Source organism: Eutrigla gurnardus (assembly GCF_963514095.1).
Source record: "Eutrigla gurnardus genome assembly, chromosome: 18".
NCBI classification, from domain to species: domain Eukaryota; kingdom Metazoa; phylum Chordata; class Actinopteri; order Perciformes; family Triglidae; genus Eutrigla; species Eutrigla gurnardus.
In genome coordinates this window covers 1,359,688-1,378,783 of record NC_139929.1, presented here as the reverse complement: position 1 = coordinate 1,378,783, position 19,096 = coordinate 1,359,688, and the positions used below count along the sequence as shown (strand labels likewise).

The 19,096-nt window shown below is 48.3% G+C and overlaps 2 protein-coding genes across 8 annotated transcripts in view; both read left to right on the top strand.

The window, feature by feature from the left end:
* Positions 1 to 224: 224 nt before the first annotated feature.
* On the top strand, positions 225 to 9,090 carry LOC311029198 (uncharacterized protein). Of its 2 annotated transcripts, none has more exons than XM_084034211.1 (15): positions 225 to 3,302; positions 3,838 to 3,979; positions 4,052 to 4,192; positions 4,273 to 4,321; positions 4,522 to 4,658; positions 4,863 to 4,966; positions 5,174 to 5,284; positions 5,397 to 5,573; positions 5,683 to 5,753; positions 5,839 to 6,042; positions 6,673 to 6,742; positions 6,815 to 6,943; positions 7,051 to 7,118; positions 7,250 to 7,319; positions 7,806 to 9,090. In XM_084034211.1, the coding sequence occupies exons 1-15, from the start codon at positions 318 to 320 to the stop codon at positions 7,908 to 7,910; spliced, it is 4,563 nt and encodes a 1,520-aa protein (XP_083890337.1). In that variant the 5' UTR covers positions 225 to 317; the 3' UTR covers positions 7,911 to 9,090. The 2 variants fall into 2 exon arrangements, with proteins under 2 accessions (XP_083890337.1, XP_083890336.1); XM_084034210.1 differs by having other exon boundaries at positions 5,680 to 5,753.
* A 1,092-nt stretch (positions 9,091 to 10,182) lies between these two features.
* Positions 10,183 to 19,096, top strand: part of LOC311028572 (disco-interacting protein 2 homolog C-like) — a 38,322-nt gene continuing 29,408 nt past the window's right edge. For 3 of the 6 annotated variants that reach the window (XM_084033217.1, XM_084033213.1, XM_084033212.1), the window contains exon 1: positions 10,184 to 10,639. In XM_084033217.1, the coding sequence (XP_083889343.1) occupies positions 10,561 to 10,639 (79 nt within the window). In that variant the 5' untranslated portion in view covers positions 10,184 to 10,560. Of the gene's footprint in view, positions 10,640 to 19,096 lie in introns of all 6 variants that reach the window. The other 3 variants (XM_084033215.1, XM_084033214.1, XM_084033216.1) reach the window with 2 other exon arrangements.

Below are 19,096 nucleotides of genomic sequence, written 5' to 3'. Positions count from 1 at the left end.
TCTCAAACTGTAGCCTAACTAGGGCTCCCGCATACATTCACACACACACACACACACACACACACACACACACACACACACAGTGTGCAGCCCTCTGTTGAGTGGCAGGACCATGTGAGCTCCTTCACATTTGCTATTCTGGACAGGGGAGGGGAAAACGGGGAGGGAAGGGAAGAGGCGAAGCCGGGGGGAGTAGAGGGTCTTTTCTCTTTCTGCATGTGGCTGAGCCATCGCGAGGAGCCGTTCATGATTTAGTCTCGTGTTGTGTCGGCTCTTAGTACAGTCTGGTGTTTTATTCCCACTTTAGGCCAGAGAGGATGGGGTGCTGCTTTAGTAAGGAGCTCTACCCCCGCCCACAGAGTGAGAGGAGCAGTCTGTTACAGCCCCCGCTACACGATGGGCTCAGTGAGGTGACAGACCGGGTCAGGCGACACGCCGCGGATGTAGCTCAGCATGTGTGCTTGGACGAAGAGGAGACGTGTGCGGCGGACGGACCGGCCCTGACGAACACTCTAGAAGATGAGGACAGACACCCGGAACTGGACGGCAATGTGTCTGTGGAGGCGGCCGTGGTCAGCGTGGACAGCAGCAGCGTGGACAGCAGCAGCGTGGACAGCACCACGCACAGCGCAAGGGATCTTAATCCAGCCAGCACTCCCCAGGAGAAGGGGGCTATTATTAACACAAGCAGCACAAACATACATGCAAACACGGACACAGAGCCAGGCATGACACATGCTTCTCGGCCCAGCTGTGCACCGGCTCCCTACATGGAGGTGCCCACGCAGAGTCCAGCCAAACGGAGGATTTTAGAGAATGCAACACGCAAGGCTCAGTGGTTTAATCAGCTCCCAGCCGGCCAGAAGCACCAACCGGTGAAGTGTTGGTCATCTCCCGCCAGGCTGCCCTCTGCTCCCTGCCAGGGCAACGTCACCGAGAGTGAGGCGCCGGGTGACCAGCCGCCGCTGGTCAGCACGTGTCAGGTGACACAGCTGGTTCCCCCCGACGCCGAGCCCAGGAGGGAGGAAGGTGACGAGGTCTGTGTCGGCGCCACAGCGCTGTGTCAAGGTTTTGAAGCGAGGACCCAGAGCTTCTACAGCATATGTCCCATCGACGCTGATGACCTTGAACATGACCAGATCCACAGCCAGTCCCCAACAGCTGGAGCAACACACTCACCACACACAGCTGAGATGGAAACAGCTGCTCTGCCCTCCACGGTGGAGGCTCCGGTCTCCAGCCAATCACACAGCGAGGCCTCCGCAGCCTGTGACCAGCTGTATGTCACAGGGTCTAACATGACCAGCCAGTCACATGATGAGGAACCAGCTTCAACGCCGTCACGTGCTGCAGAACAGTCGCCCTCCGTCCTTAAACAGACCCCCTCAGACCAGTCACCCTCAGCAGAGGAGACCACCTTACCTCGTCCTGTTGCATCTCCACAGCTGGTTGACCTTCCACGTGACCCGCCACCGCCGCTGCCGCCCGGCAGTCAGACACTCAGCGAGGAACCACAGGCGTCTGTGTCAGACGATGCTCAGCCTGAAGGTTTGAACGGCCAGACAGTTGCAGAGGACGAGAAGGATGAATCCATGTTGATGACGTCACCCGCAGGTCAAAGTGCACGTGTGGAGGAGGAGAATGAAGTTGTGCGGGCTGAGACAGTGAAGGCATGGCAGCAGAGTGGGAGTGAGTGTTTAGAGGAAGAGAGTGTGTGCTCGAGGGACCACACAGCAGCAGAGGAAACCGTCCAGTTCCAGGAGGAAGAGTTGGGTCAGAGTGTGGTTTCTGACTTTACTCATCTGGACCAGTCTGAGCTGTTAACAGAGCAGCACATCCAAAGTTCACCACCAGCAACTGAACCTGCTGAACCTGCTGAACCTTCTGAACCTGCTGAACCTGCTGAACTGGAGACTTCCCGCTCCAGTTCTCCAGAGCTGGACCTCGACCTCGACCTCGAACCGCCACACAAGGAGGAGGTGGTTTTGCTTCCGTCTGGAGGACAGACTGAGGTGGATCAACCCTTCCTGCAGAGCGAGGCGATCCCCGTGAGTGTCTGCAGAGGCCACAGTGAGGATGATGATGCTGGTTACAGTGGCACAGCAGACACGACTCTCACCCAGGTGTCCTCCGTTTCCACCGTCTCCACCGTGTCATCGCTGCCCGGTGAACTGAATGCCTGTTCCTGCCACTCTAACCCGCTCCCAGACTTTAAAACCCCGTCTCTACAGTCAGACTCCTTCACATCCAACCAATTAGATGTCACTTCAAACGATCCAACGTTTGAAGTGAGCAGCGCTGAGACCTCTGGTCAAGACGTGGACGCTCCACTCACTGAATATGAGCATGGCGATGACAGATTTGATGACTGTGAGAAACGGCTTGACGGTCCTGAGGATGCCGAGGTGTCAGAGGAGCCTGTTCAGGATGTCTTCATGAGCGAGGATGACAGACAGGCTGTCACCAGAACAGAAATATGTCAGAGCAGCAAATATGTTCCAGAGTTACCTGAAACGGCTCGAAGCTGGTCTCAGCTGGAAACCAGTGCTGAAGACTGTGACTGTGTCCCAGAGGTGTTACCCTCCAGCGTTTCCCCTGACTGTTTCCACCCTGCTGACTGTTTACCTGAAAGTTCATCAGGTGGAATCCACTCAGAGGAAGTTAATAGGATAAATAATCCTGATTTACAGGAGGAGACGTCTGCACACGACAGTGATATTCCTCCAGAAACTCCTGATATCTCAGCTGCTGAGACTCCGCCCCCCGACCAGGTCCAGGACCAGGTCCAGGTCCATACCAGCATCTGTGAAGGCTCACATGTGATTCCTGATGACCACGGCTGTCCGGATTACAAAGACTCCGTTTTGGACGGCCAGGAGGACCCCAGCCTGATCCCCGTGGACCCAGGTCAGATCGATGCTTACGCCTCGACTCCGTCGTACGAGATCCACTTCCTGGGTCACCAGCCATCTGCTGTGACCTCCGAGGAGGAGGAGAGGGAAGGAGGGATGAGGGAGATGGTGTCTGAGCTGCTGGGAGAGGACGTGGACTCCTCCCTCTGCCTCCTCTACCCCCACCCCTGGATCAAGCTGGGTCTGGAGGAGACCTGCGGGGTGTGGGCCCAGGGAACGCCCGACGCCGAGCCCGTCCAGGGTGAGAGCGTGACGGGCACGGACGTGGAGATCCCGGCCCTGGTGTCGGAGCTGCAGCCGTCCATGGCTCTGCTGGGAGCGTACCCCTACAGCACAGTGATGCCACAGGGACGCTGTGTGTGGGACTGGCACACGGACTGCACTCAGTCTGTAAGTGTTCACTCTTCATCCCAACAGTCACACTGAGCAGGTCAGCTCTACACATCCACCCCTGGACCTGAAGCAGGCCGAGTCTTTAACCAGGACACTGTGTTTGTATCCATGTTCACACACGTCCTTCAGACTGTCACAGCTCTGATGTGGGTTCTAGACTTCCTTATATAACCAGGCTGACTCAGAGTCTCCGTCCTCTGGTGGGAAACAACCGGTGGATCAGCTGTAATGTCATTTATAACTGAGAGTAAATCTGTAATAACATTACTCTTTTAGCTTTGAGAGAAATTAAATATGAATGTATGGATTTTATAACACATTTAACTATTAGATATTAGGTTGAATCAGATTCAGTGAGAGCTACTAAATAATACTTCTTCTCTCTTCTTGATGTGAAACAGAAGCTATTGTCTGCTGTCTTGATATTCATTCATTTGATATTTTTAAATAATAATAATCATGTTTTTTAAAGCCTGACTTAACTTTTCTTGTTAGATTAATTTTGTGCACGTTGTGTCTTTTTTATTTTCAGGGACCTGTTGTTGCCCCGACCCTTAACCCTAATGCTGAGGTCTGGACCAATCACAACTTTAACATGGACGTCCCTGGCCCCGCCTACTTTCAGGCTCCGCAGCCGTGGCTGCAGTTCCCCGAGGATCTGACCAATCACAACGGTAGGCTCAAACCCATCCCTGCTGCATGTAAATTCTGGCGTGTTTGTAAAATGCTGTGCGGATGTGTTTTAGGATCCGAGCTGGAGTTCCAGCTGGAGAGCATGGGCCTGGCCGAGGCTGCTGCTGAGGCTGATCCCAGCACAGCAGAGTACCAGACGCTGCCTGCTGAGGATCCTCTAGGTAGTGGGGAACCCGATCACCCACCTGTCACAGGTAGCAGCTGGTTTTTATATGTTTTTATTGATAAAGCAATGCCTTGCTCAGAGGATGGTAATGAACTCCTTTGGTTTCAGATAAGACCAGAGAAGAGCTGAGGACAGTTATGGAGTCCTTCCTGACCAGGTACCCACTCACCTTTCTGCTGAACAAGTCATGTCATCGGGTAGTTTACATGATCACACGTTGTCTCGCCGTCTGGGTGGTTTGTCATGTTGGTTTTACTGACGTGGAGCAGGAGGTTGAACTTTCATGGTTGTTTGTAAGGTGAGGTCCTCCTTGTCTTCAGTTCAGTGATGTGGTTGTTGTCCCTCTCCTGTCCTCAGGGAGCACCTTGGCAACGACCTGTACCTCAACTCCCAGATGGACAGCGACCAGTACGTTTCCATCGCGTCCCTGGCCAGCCTCGACAGGATCAAGAGTCTCAGCACGGACCTGGACCTCATCTCCGACATCTTGAAATGTCAGTGTTTGTTTCTGTGTGTCTGGCTGATATTTGTTAGAATGGTATTTTTAATAATAATAATAATATAGGTCTTCATTCATTCAGATGTTAATATTATATATTTTTTTATTGTTATCTCTTTACAATCATTTACATTTCTCAGAGTGAGAGTGATAAATGTGGATGATTGTTGAGACATTCTCTTCTCTGATTGGCCGACAGCCATGCCACTGGTCCATGTAGCTCCATGTGGACAGAAGGTTCGACTCCATCAGGGTCGATGTGTCATCATCCTGCGTGAGATCCCCAACACCACACCTCAGGAGGTGAGAATCTGACTCCTCCTCCTCCTCTCTTTCCTTCCCCAACCCCACACCTCAGGAGGTATGAATCTGACTCCTCCTCCTCGCCCTCCTCCTCCTCCTCCTCCTCTCTTTCCTTCCCCAACACCACACCTCAGGAGTTATGAATCTGCCCCCCCCCCCCCCCCCCCCTCCCCTCTGCTATGTGTTTGACATGATGTTGTGCTGCAGGAGGTGGAGGCTCTCTTTGAAGGGGAGAATCTGCCGAAGTTCCTGAGCTGTGAGTTTGTGAGCAACGATAACTGGTTCATCACTTTCACGTCGGAGGCCGACGCCCAGCAGGTAAAATACTACCACTGAATCAAAGCTCCAACTGATGTTTTTGAATACAGCTTTGAATGTCTGTCAATATATTTTAATGACGTTACCTCCCCCTGTCTGTGCTCGTCTTCAGGCCTACAAGTACCTCAGAGAAGATGTCCGGGAGTTTAAGGAGAAACCCATCATGGTGAGGATGAAGGCCGTCACTTCCTTTGCTCCAAAAAACGACTACGGACCAACTCAGCTGGAGCCGTGTGGCGACCAGTACAGCTCCTACTTCCCCCCAAACCCCCTCCAGCAGCCCTGGATGGTGAGTTTAGTAGTGCATCCACATCAGCGTCTGTTGTTCCAGCCCGTTTAATGTGTGCCGTCTGGAGCTGGCAGCGTGATGGAGCTGTTGATGTTGTTTTTATCAGCAGCATCACACACTGATGAATGACTTCATGAACGGACTCTCCAACTTCAAACCTTACAACGCTCGCAGGCAGAGGTAGCTGCTGCTCACATCACTGCACACATTTACCAGCCACCAAATATCTCCACCATCAGACTTTGTGATGACGTGTGTTCTGTAGGAGAGGCTGGTCAAATTCCGGAGACCGACGGTCGTCCAATCAGAATGATTCCTCACACCCGTCAGAGCAGCCGCCGGCGGGGCTCCCCTCCTCTCCGATGAGGTCGGGTCGAGGGCGCCCGCGGGGCAACGCGCGGCGCCAGGGCCGAGGTGGAAGGACGGAGCCCAACGGCCAAGTTGTGATGCCCCCTGCTGGTCCAGGAAGGTAAGGAAACAACGTGGAGTCGGGAGAGCATGAACTATTTCAACGGCCGAGCCAAGTTCAATCTTTGTGTTTCACACTTCAAAGAACAGTTTTGTACATTTATAAAGTAATATGAATCAATCTGGTGCAAAAAAGTAGAAGTACATTTAGGCTTCTCAGAGGGGGTTGATGTGTGTGTGTGTGTGTGTGAGGGGTGGGTGTGTGTTCCATGTGGCACCAGTAGATTCAGTTGTAGTGGTGTAAACCTCCCCTGAAAGTCGGCCTGGCCGTAGTGCAGCAGCATCAAAGGAAACATCGTTCAGCTGGAAAACAAGCAGATAAAGATGGAAGAACACGGTGAAGTCAGCGAGTCAGAAAACGGCAAAGACAATAAAACCATAAAGACAGAAGACGTGAATTTTTAGGTTAAAGCCTGAATTACACTTAATCATCAAGGCGTTGCCATAGTTACAGCCAAGGCTGCTGCAATGAAGGGAGGGGTTTCTAGCGGCGTGAGTGTCTCCTCCCGTTACACTCACTGTTCATGATGGTGAAGGTTTGCTCATGATAATGATAACGGTGCAGACGTGTGGCCCACATTCAGAATACAGCATGAGACACTGTTAATGCATCGCTCTGCTGTGTCCCAAGGAGAGGACACCCGGGCCCGAGGAGCCGAGGCCACCCGAGGTCATGGGACCGGTCAGCTGGGAGAGCTCACGTAAGTCACCTGGTCATGTGTGTTTGTGTGTGTGTTTGTGTGTACTGACTGTGTGTGTGTGTGTTTGTGTAGAACGCACCGAGCCATTCACCTCCTCGTCAGCCGTCTCCGCCCCCTGAGTTCGACCTCGACAGCTTCCCTTCTCTTCCTACGGCGAACATTGTCACGGCAACGACACCTGCAGTCAACGGCAACGTCAAGGTGACCAAGTCTCTCTGCCTGACACACACACACACACACACACACACACACACACACACACAACCAGGTCCTTCAACCCCAGTCTCTTCTTCTTTGGTTCATCACAGGTTCCCGTGAAGAGCAGCAGTCCGTGTGCATCGCCACCAACGGCGTCCCACGAGCCAATCACAGAGCCGTAAGTGTCCCCGAGACGACAGCCGTGTAAATCCTTCCATTCTTCGTGATGTGCCAGCGTTGCGGTTGTGATGGCGCCGGCTGTGCTCGGTGCAGAGTTCAGCAGTGAGTTTGTTCTGCTGCTGTGTGCAGGAATGTGAAGGAGCATGCAGAGACGAGCAACGAGGCCGACCCGGCTCCGCCCACACAGGAAGCACTCACAGTAAGACGAGTTTTCAAACCGGTCTGTCTGAAGCAGCACATGTTAGTTCAGTCTGGACAGTTGGGACAGGATTCAGGCTTTTAGCTCTTTGGAGCCCTTTTGTAAAAATGTCCTTCTTGATCCTTTGAAAACATCAAAGTCCCTCAACATGGAGTTTAGTCAGAGTGAGCTGGATTTGAAAAGTGATCCAGCATAAGAAAGCCCAGCTCAGTGTTGCCAACTGTGTTCTAATACGAGAAGTGAGCAGCATTCGCTGAGAGAGGTCAGCCTTACCGTCCTGCTACAACCGCAGGTCGATGATGTCACGAGGATTTGCTTTAAAAACGCGGTGCTGACTTTGGTTTTACGTGCATTCTGATTCTTATGACCTTATGTTTGATCCTTTATGAGCATCAGCCAGAGTGGAAATATGACCCGACACTTAAGATCAATGATGATGTTCGCTGTCAGATCAGTGCGATGACACACTTGTCTCTGATTGGCCAGGAGTCCAAGAAGATGAGCTACGCTGAGATCTGCCAGAGAGCGTCCAATGAGCCGGTGCCACCCGCTGACCTCGCGGGTCCCGACCTCTCCGAGCCAGCCGTCTGAGCCCGCTCTGTTGCCACGGTGATCACATTGCGTGTGAAATAAGACAATTTATTTTCTGAATGTTTGGGCATTAAATAAGCTGAAGATGTTTTATTTACTGTGTCGCTCACAGAGCAGAAGACGAGTGAGTGCCATGTTGCCTTTTTAAATCAACTCCAACTGGTTCAGGACTCCAGGACCTTTGGGGGTCCGGGGTCGCCAGCCGCTCAGGTTGTTTCAGCTATTCAGCTTTCAGGAAGGAAGCCGTGAAGAAGAATCTGTAAATGTGTTTGTGCATCTTTAACGTTGAGTTAGTTCTGCGATCGCCACGTTTGGATTCCGTCTCGTTTTTCCGACGGCTCGTCTTTGATCGTTTCTGTGTTTGATGTTTTCTTGTTGTACAGGACGTTCCACCGTGATTTTTACTTCCCCCCACATCTGTGCTTTTCTTTAGTCTGCAGGGCTGCTGTGGACACACACGATGCTTTTTATCTAAATGTTAGTACGAGTCGCCCAGTCTGTTTCCATTCTCAGACTTTAATGAACCGAGTCCTGGGAGCATCAGACCTCTGTGTTCATTCGATTCCCTTGAAATGCACTGAATGCATCAATACTTCATCTGCATGACTTTTTTTAAATTTCATTTTAGAATGTACTTTTTGAGTTATTTCTTTATTTATGTGAGAAATGAGTGTGTTGAGGCTTTGGTTCCACCTGTGCTGAGTCAGCGTCGCCCCATGAAGAAGGCTGCTCCGGGTGGCATCAACGCTCACACACCACTGGATCTGTTTGACAACTTGAATTTGATTGCAGTGAGTCTGATGCTTTTGTTTTGAAAACACCATTTTAAATGTAAAGTAGTTGCCATGGAGACAGAGCAGGCATGGTTGTGGTACGTGTTATTTGTCTGTATAGATGTACATGTTATTGAACAAATATTAAAGTGCCTTTTGAGTTAAACATAGATAGATATATATTATATATATAGTTAGATAGTCATCAAGGCTTTTCTCCACCAAACTCATGTTCTTCTACATTCCCATAAAGTTATGTTGTCTTTCTCATTCAGGCCTGAATGATGCTCTGCTGCAGTGTCGCCCTGTCTCACGGCCTCGCTGTGGTTCTGTCTCACAGCCAGCAGATGGCAGATGAGTCACACTAGAACAGTTGCTCACTTGTTTACAGTGAGGATGATTGGATTCCTGGAAGGCCACAGGCATAATGAATGTGACGAATCACGCTAATGAAATGAACTGTATTAGACGGACAAATTAATGCTCGCTTATGTGTCGGCGCCACATCAGGCTCGTTCAATCCTGCTGGGCTTAATTAAAGACTGCTTGACCTTGTGATATTAATCATATTCTGATGAGCGTTAGTTTCCACATGCATGTGGACGTAAGAAAAAGGCAACCGGCAGGGCAATCTATGAAAGAGAAGAACATCACTGACCAATCATTAATTAGTTATAACTGCAGATGTTTGGCTACAAAAAAAAACAACAACAAAAAAACAGAAAAAGCTGCTGATTTCAAAATGACATTGTCTACTACACGTTCTGCCTCGGGCTAAATCCAGCAGGAAGTTCAAATTAAGTCAAGTAAAACATAGAGGAAGGAAGAGTTGTGGCCATTTTCATTAGTAGAATATAACATTTTTGGTGCCTTAATGTTTGCTCCATAAGGTTGTTTTTAAGCCAAATACACATTTAAAATACAGTTTTAAGGAAGTCATGAAGGAAGACCATGCGTTGTGGCTGAAAGCTTCTGAAAATTATAAGTGCTAAGATTTTAATCGCCTTTTAAAAAAACTCCCTATTCGGAACTGTGCTGCATGACAACAAAAATAAAACCCTGAATAAATTATTTAAAAACATTTTTTAAATACATTTCTACATAAGGAATATTCATGATAGATACTATTTTAAATACTAAATAATAAAAACACATTATTATATATAATACGTTATTTTTGGTTAAATTAACAAATAAATAAATAAACCCAGCAAATTAAAAATATATAAAATACATTTCTACAAAACGAATATTCCTTATAGATACTATTTTAAATACTAAATAATAAAAACATTATTATATATAATACGTTATTTGTGGTTAAATTAACAAATAACTAAATAAATCGAGTCAAAAACAAATCCGCGGTTCAGGCGGAAAACGACACCGTCACTGTGTCGTGTAGGTGTGGTTGCTCGCGGCGCCCCCTTCCGGTGATGACCGGCACCGCCCTCCTTTCCTCCGTAGAGTCACGTGACACCCGCGGCAAGAAGCTGCAAACGGCGCTGACTGTGTGGGGCTGCGCGAGCCCTCCTCGTCATCCTCACCAGCACCCTCGCGACCACCGCAACGGCAGCGTAGCGACCGACCGAGCCACCGGGGTCTTCACCGATTCGAGGAGCCGGGCGCCATGGCGGGTCCCCGTTAAAACCGGACCCACATCACCCCCCTTTGTTCTTCCTCGACGCCGCGGAGCTTTTTTTTTTTTTTTGTTACCGCGCCTCCGCCGAGGAGGGGCCGCCGAGGAGAAGCTCTCTCCCTGTCCGAGCGACGGAAGGAGGAGGCGGGAGGAGCAGCAGCAGCAGCAGCAGCGGCGGCGGCGGCGGAGGAGGAGGAGGAGGCGGCAGTTTACCGGGGAGGTGTTTTCTACAGCCCGAATGGCGGACCGCGAAGCGTCGCCGATCCCGTTGGAGATCCGAGCCCGGCTGGCGGAGCTGGAGCTGGAGCTGTCAGAGGGTAAGACATTATTAAAAGGGAGGCGAAAAACAGCCTCCCTCCTCCTCCTCCTCCTCCTCCTCCTCCTCTTCCCCTCCGTTATACCGTTATCTCACCACCACCTTCATCATCACCATCCACACCGGCAGCCTACTAACGGAATCTAACCGTTCATTCCTGCGGCCCCCTCCTCCTCCCCCTCCTCCCTCCTCCTCCTCCCCCCTCCCGCTCCTCCCATCCAGATGTTTGTCAGCCACCGGCCTGGCCAGCTCTCTGTAGCCGGGAGAGGATGAGGGCAGAGCGGGAACACACTGCGGGGTTCGACCGCTGCCCTTTGTCTGCCGTTTTAAACACACACACGCGCGCGCGACCGGCCCGCCTGGGTCCGGGAACCGAACCCCTGTTTGTTTGACCTTGAGATGTTGACACAAATCTACCTGTGCGCGCGTGCACGTGTGCGTGTGCATGTGCGGTTTAATAATAGCATAGCGATGCACCGCTGCGTGCCAGCGGCTCGGAGGGCCAGCGGGCTCTTTGATGTCTCCTCTTCCCTCCGTGTGTGTTTTTTTGGGCCTGCGGAGCAGCTGAGGATGAGGAGGATGCTGGGGAATATCACCCCCCCCCCCCCCCCCCTCTCTCAAACACTCTCTATGGATCTCAATCACAGCCATCCTCGCCCGCTGCTCCTCCGGTACGACCCATCTCACACAGGAACATGGCATCTCTGCCTTATATAATGGGGGGGGCATATTTTATTCATGCGGGGCTCTGAAGGCCTACATTGTGAGGGAGGAAGCCCGGATGCATGCTGGATGAGAGCCACCCTGTTGCCTGAAACGCCCATTTCTCGTGGATTCATCCCGCTGTGTGTGTGTGTGTGGGGGGGGGGGGGGGGGGGTAACGCTGTTGCTTTGCAGCAGGAATCGAACGTGTGGCTGAAAAGGTGAAGCCTCAGCTTTTTACTCATCTGTCACTTTCTGTCTGCGTAAAACCTGCAGCGCCGTGCAGCCGGAAAGCCCCCCGGGTCTGGGGGTCTCCAGGATGACGTGGGGTAGATTCTGGGGGGGCAGATGGCGTGAAAAGGTGGGGGGGGCACATTTATAGGAGAGAGAGGATCTGTGGCGTTGATGCCTTTTGAAGAAACCCGTCCTCCAACACATCAAACCCTCCCTTCTCCTTCTGATCAGCCTCGTCATTTAGAAAAGCTTTTATTTTCTCCCACTGCAGCGACAAACACACACACACACACACACTCTCACACACACACACACACACACTCACACATACACACACACACACACACACACACACACTCTGAGGTAAAACTGTGGCAGCTGCAGGCCTATCGGAGCTCCTGATCCAGCCGAGAGTGTTTATCAGAGCAGAACCTGCTGCTGGCAGATGTTATTAATGATGGAGACGCGGCGGGAGGAAGTGGGAACGCCAGACAGCCAAACACTCCTTCAGGTGTGAGTGTGTGTGTGTGTGTGTGTGTGTGTGTGTGTGTGTGTTGAAGCCTGACAGACTGTCCTGACTGTGTGATGGACGTGTCAGTGTGTGTGTTCACAGAAAACAGAAGGTGTGTGTGTGTGGTCACTTCAAAATAAGCGTGGTGTCCAGTAGATGATACGTCTTCTCAAAGAAGATGAATATTATATTTCTTCTCCGCGTTTGCTTGTTTTGAAGAAAAGCTCATTGACGGTTCCGTCTCTAAAATGTCTTAAAATGTCCGTCACACTTTCCCAGAGCTCAGATTGATTTCTTCAAAACAACCAGAAACCCGAGACACTGAGCCGATCAATCAATTCATTGATTGACAGCAAATGAATCTGACAAAAAAACCCAAACAGCTTCTCAAATGTGAAAAGTTGCAGTTTTTGCTTCGTTTTTTCAACACTGGTAAACGGAATATTAATTATTGGAATGTTGAATTTTTGGATTGTTGACCAAAAGATTAGTCGGCAAAATAGAAATTATCCAAACTTGTCTCAATAAGTCGTCACTTTATTGCCCTGTTGCTCAACGTCGTCGTTTATTTTTAAGTAAATCTTTTCATTCAGAAAAAACAGGGAATGTTTGAATGAAAGACACAAAGGTTTTATCCTGTTTAGAATAATTGTGATGTATAATATCATACCAATAATTATCAAAATGTGCTTAAATCATCCTGCAAACACATTTTGGAACAAGACACACATCTTCTTTAGTGGAAATCAATCAAATCATCTTAAATAAAGTGATCATAAATCATGAGCTCTTGCATAAATAGAGGATAGATACATTTGTACATTTTATTTAAGTAAAAATGTATTTTTTGTCATGTATTTTCAAAGTCAGGTTCTGTTTTTATACTGTACAATCATTCCGATAAAATCTATATAGATATTATTTTTTATCGTGGGTCCACGATAAATGAACCGCGTCACCTGAACCGCATCACCTGAACCGCATCACCTGAACCGCGTCACCTGAACCGCGTCACCTGAACCGCGTCACCTTAAAGTAAGCATTAACGTCTTGCATGGTGCGGCTGTAGAACCTGTGGTGTGTTTAATGTCCTCGGAGGTTTTCGTTCTGAGGCGTCTGACCAGGAAGAAGCTGATTTTGAACTTGAGGAAACGTCCTCAAATGTATATTTAATCAACATAAGTGCTGCTCAGGTGTGAAAGTGGCGGCACGGTGTTCTCCTCTGCTAAATATTTCACATCAAGCTTGTTTTTCCTCTCCGTTGAATTTTTGATCGTGGCGATGCACGCCCACTTTCTTACAGATTTTGGAAAATGCCGTACTGCATGTTTTTGAAGCGTGCAGCTCTGGTTTTTCTGTTGTATACGTATGACAACATTTGCGGCCTGAAACGCAGTGTTTCAGCTCAGTGTAGGTTTGTCTGGATGTTTCTGCCTCAAACTCCCGAAACACACCATCTTTACTCGGACGTTCAGGAAGAATCTGCGTGTTGTTAAATTCAAGCTCAGTGGATGGAACGGTTGTAAAGCTGCTGTTGAACGCAGCTTCAGTCAGTGTCGTTGGGGAGTTTGTCATTATTAGAGGAGATGTTCTGACAGTAATATTGAAATCTGGAGCTGTGATGAGAATATAAATATTATGTGATTGTGACATCGACGTGGATCTGTTTCAGTGGCATCCTCACTTTTATTTAGATCTGTTTAGACACCAGAGATTTTTACTCTTTAAAATAAAACTCCAATTATGAGTCGATAACTAGAAATAATTCAACAACTATTTTGATATTTATTATCATAAAAAACGTTATTGTTCCAGCTTGTGAAATGTGAGAACTTGCTGATTTTCTGGTTTAGCCCGTTAGCAACATTTATCTTAATAGTTAAACCTGTTAGCAACATTTTAGCCTGTTAGCAACATTTCTCTCTAATAGTTTAACCTGTTAGCAACATTTTAGCCTGTTAGCAACATTTCTCTCTAATAGTTAAACCTGTTAGCAACACTTTAGCCTGTTAGCAACATTTCTCTCTAATAGTTTAACCTGTTAGCAACATTTTAGCCTGTTAGCAACATTTCTCTCTAATAGTTAAACCTGTTAGCAACATTTTAGCCTGTTAGCAACATTTATCTTAATAGTTAAACCTGTTAGCAACATTTTAGCCTGTTAGCAACATTTCTCTCTAATAGTTTAACCTGTTAGCAACATTTTAGCCTGTTAGCAACATTTCTCTCTAATAGTTAAACCTGTTAGCAACATTTTAGCCTGTTAGCAACATTTCTCTCTAATAGTTAAACCTGTTAGCAACATTTTAGCCTGTTAGCAACATTTCTCTCTAATAGTTTAGCCTGTTAGCAACAGTTTAACTTGTTAGCAACATTTCTCTCTAATAGTGTAGCCTCTTAGCAACAGTTTAGCCTGTTAGCAACATTTCTCTCTAATAGTTTAGCCTGTTAGCAACAGTTTAACTTGTTAGCAACATTTCTCTCTAATAGTGTAGCCTCTTAGCAACAGTTTAGCCTGTTAGCAACATTTCTCTCTAATAGTTTAGCCTGTTAGCAACAGTTTAACTTGTTAGCAACATTTCTCTCTAATAGTTTAGCCTGTTAGCAACAGTTTAACTTGTTAGCAACATTTCTCTCTAATAGTGTAGCCTCTTAGCAACAGTTAAGCCTGTTAGCAACATTTCTCTCTAATAGTTTAACCTGTTAGCAACATTTTAGCCTGTTAGCAACATTTATCTTAATAGTTAAACCTGTTAGCAACATTTAAGCCTGTTAGCAACATTTCTGTCTAATAGTTTAGCCTGTTAGCAACAGTTTAACTTGTTAGCAACATTTCTCTCTAATAGTGTAGCCTCTTAGCAACAGTTAAGCCTGTTAGCAACATTTCTCTCTAATAGTTTAGCCTGTTAGCAACAGTTTAACTTGTTAGCAACATTTCTCTCTAATAGTTTAGCCTGTTAGCAACAGTTTAACTTGTTAGCAACATTTCTCTCTAATAGTGTAGCCTCTTAGCAACAGTTAAGCCTGTTAGCAACATTTCTCTCTAATAGTGTAGCCTCTTAGCAACAGTTAAGCCTGTTAGCAACATTTCTCTCTAATAGTTTAACCTGTTAGCAACAGTTAAGCCTGTTAGCAACATTTCTCTCTAACAGTTTAGCCTGTTGGCAACATTTCTCTCCATCTCTCTGAAGATATTGTAGATCCTGCTTTATATTATCATATATTAATAGCCAGGTGATGTTTTTGTGACATATCCGACTACTACTTGGAGGCGATCTGCGTTGCCTCCAGCTAACGCCACAACGTCGGCTGTAAAAAGGCTCGTTGAGGTTTGATTCCTGCTCTGTTGGTCAGAAAATTCTGATCAATTTGAAGGAACAAAATCTAAAAAACAGAGACGTGATTGTTGTTTTAAAAAGAAGGCAGTGAGGCGGTGACAGCTCATCGAGCAGCGAAGCGTCGGCGTGTTCTGGAAATAGAGCAGCTGCCAGTCATCAGCCGGAGATGACGTCCGCCTCCGACGCCTGCTGGGCCTCGCCGGAGTACAATGGACGGATCCGGATCTGTGGGCTGGTCTGTGTCCCGGTCTGTGTTCTGGTCTGTGTCCCGGTCTGTGTCCCGGTCTGTGTCCCGGTCTGTGTTCTGGTCTGTGTCCCGGTGTGTGTCCCGGTCTGTGTCCCGGTCTGTGTCCTGGTCTGTGTCCTGGTCTGTGTCCTGGTCTGTGTCCTGGTCTATAATGGGACTGTTCACAACGAGGGAGACATCTCTGATTGACTGAAACTCGACTTAGATAACAAACAGCTATGTCTCCATGGAAACGTCATGCTCGTTAAGTGTTAAAAATACTCTATACTACAACGAGACACTTTCCATGTAACCGCAAATTCATGTTAAAAATACACGATATTTGTGCTGGAGATAGATTTGTAAGTTGGCAAACTACGGCATCACCAATTTAATTTATTATCAATACAAACAATAAAAGAGGATTAATGCTGCGTGCTTCTGGGCAGACAGCCAATCAGAGAACAGATCCTCTCTCAGTTTTAAAAGTCAGACGTTTGTAGGTCAAGTGAAGATTGTTTTGTTTTTTTTAAGAGACAATTCAGTAAAAATTCTAAGCAGACAAGAGATGATTTGAATTCCTTTTCATAATCAAGTGATCGAGCTGAAGCCCGAGCTCATCACAGACTCTTCTTCTCTGGTTTCATGAGGGCGGGGCTTACCTGCTGATTGACAGGTCCGTTTACAGTCAGACCAGAAAGCAGGGGATGCTTCAGGGGGCGGGGCTTACCTGCTGATTGACAGGTCCGTTTACAGTCAGACCAGAAAGCAGGGGATGCTTTAGGTAATGAAGACCGTCAGCTGTGTGTGGCGTTGTCATTTACTTCCTCCGGTGGCATCTTAACCCAGAGTGTGTGTGTGTGTGTGTGTGTGTGTGTGTGTGTGTGTGTGTGTGTGTGTGTGTGTGTGTGTGTGTGTGTGTGTGTGTGTGTGGCCCCTGGTCCTGCTGAGGACACATGCGTTGCAGATCCAGTGGATCCACACGGGTCCCTGCATGTGAGTGTGATGACAGCCCAAGGTCCCGACGCATGACGCATACTTCAGTGTGTGTGTGTGTGTGTGTGTGTGTGTGTGTGTGTGTGTGTGTGTGTGTGTGTGTGTGTGCGCGCATGCCTGCTGGAGGTAGATTTGGTTACCATGGCGGCTTGTGGGCAGACTGGCTGTTTATGATGATGTGATAAGAACGAGAGAGATCAAATAAAACCGGATGTTCAGGGTCAAGACAGCAAGGAAGGATGGATGGATGGATGGGTGGATGGATGGGTGGATGGATGGATGGGTGGATGGATGGATGGGTGGATGGATGGGTGGATGGATGGATGGGTGGATGGATGGATGGATGGATGGGTGGATGGATGGATGGATGGATGGATGGATGGATGGATGATGGATGGATGGATGGATGGGTAGGAAGGCAGGTACATCTATATTTTTTCTCTATGAAAAGGGGCGTGGCCTTGACGTTTTGCTGTCAAAGAAGCCATCAGATTGTTTTACAAAAAGGAAAGTGTAACAGACTTTTTCCCAACTTTACTTATAAATATTTCATAGACTCAATGAATCAAAATAATCCCGAGATGAGCTCACAACCATGAACTGCCAGTTTTGGCGTTGGGGGTATTTCGTTGAGGATCTGGTGGACAAACATCCAGGAACAGGAGTCGGACCCGTCAGGGATGATGCGTCCGCTGCAGGCGGCCTCGCAGCTCTGTGGTCAACCTGCCAACGGCGTCTCAGCGGGGCAGCAAGACTCCAACGCCATCGATCCTCCCTCAGCTGTGAGCCATGAAACAGCCACGAGTCGGAGCAGCGAGGGGAGTAATTAGGCTGCCAATACACACACACACACACACTGGCAGGTATCATTACGCCACCTCTCACGTCTGATGCTCCAAATCCAAGATGGCAGTCTCGGGCCTTTTTCTTTTTTACTACGGGAGAATCGTTGCTAGGCAACACCCTCCCTGCTCCGCTGCACTGTGAGTGGAAGATGGCGTCTCCCTACGGACCTGTGTGTGTGTGTGTGTGTGTGTGTGTGTGTGTGTGTGTGTGTGTGAGAGAGAGAGAGAAGAAGCAGGAATGTTGTTATGCTGCGGTTGATCTGAGAAAAGGCCTCACTCCGATATAACACACTCACACACTCACACACACACACACACACACTCAAACACACTCCCAGAGCAGCACAGATGAGCAGATTGGACCCAGATGTTCTGGCCATCGTCCACGGTCAGATTGTGAAATGCAGACTCTTGTTGTTCTCTCTCTTTCTCTCTCTCTATCTATCTATCTATCTATCTATCTATCTATCTATCTATCTATCTATCTATCTATCTATCTATCTATCTATCTATCTATCTATCTATCTATCTATCTGTCTATCTATCTATCTATCTATCTATCTATCTATCTATCTATCTATCTATCTATCTATCTATCTATCCATCCATCTTTTCATTATTGTTATTTTTTCTGTCTGGAAGTGTTATTGTTTGAATTCATCCATGTTGTCTGACTAAATCCACTGATCATCTACTCCAAACTCTATAAATGACAGATCAGGATGTAGTTGTGATGAATGATAATATAAACAGGTTTGACCTTCCTCCCGTCTCTCCCTGCTGTTCATCCCCCTGTTCACCTCCCACCTGATCAACGCCTCCTCGCTGTCGGTGCTGCTATCTGCGTGATACTTGTTGACACAAACAGATATTTATAAGATCTCCGGTTGTTGTGAGTTATTATTGTGATGAATCTGTCAGCCGACGCCGTCTCACCGGCTGGACTGGTTCCACCAGTGTGTTTGATTGGTTCCCCTGTTGTTGGCGAGTTAAACCTCCGCTGGAAATCAGCTCAGAATCAATAATTGGAGAACTGGTGCCGGGCAGTTTAGCAGCATTTAATGGGGACAAACGAGGAGGTATTAGCTCGTATTAGCCTGCTGTGAGGCCCCGGGGGGCTGTGATTGACAGCTGGAGCTGGAAGAAGGGGGGGGGGGGGGGACATCAGTGGTAGCCTAGGCAACCAAAACCCCTTCAGGGATTGTAATGAGCATCTCCGTTTCCACGGCGCCACACTGACCTCGCTGTCCTCCGTCTCTGCTGCGTCCACGGTATTGTTGTCAAACTTCTGCTGGTGAAGCTCCGCCTCTTCATCAAGCGGAGGATCAAATATCAGGTGGTCCCCGGGTCTTCATCTTCGTCTGCTCCCTGGGTCTTCGTCTGCTCCCCGGGTCTTCATCTTCGTCTGGTCCCTGGGTCTTCGTCTGCTCCCTGGGTCTTCGTCTGCTCCCCGGGTCTTCATCTTCATCTGGTCCCCGGGTCTTCGTCTTCGTCTGTTCCCCGGGTCTTTGTCTTCGTATGGTTCCCGGGTCTTCATCTTGGTCTGGTCCCCTGGTCTTCATCTTCGTCTAGTTCCCGGGTCTTCATCTTTGTTTGGTCCCCGGGT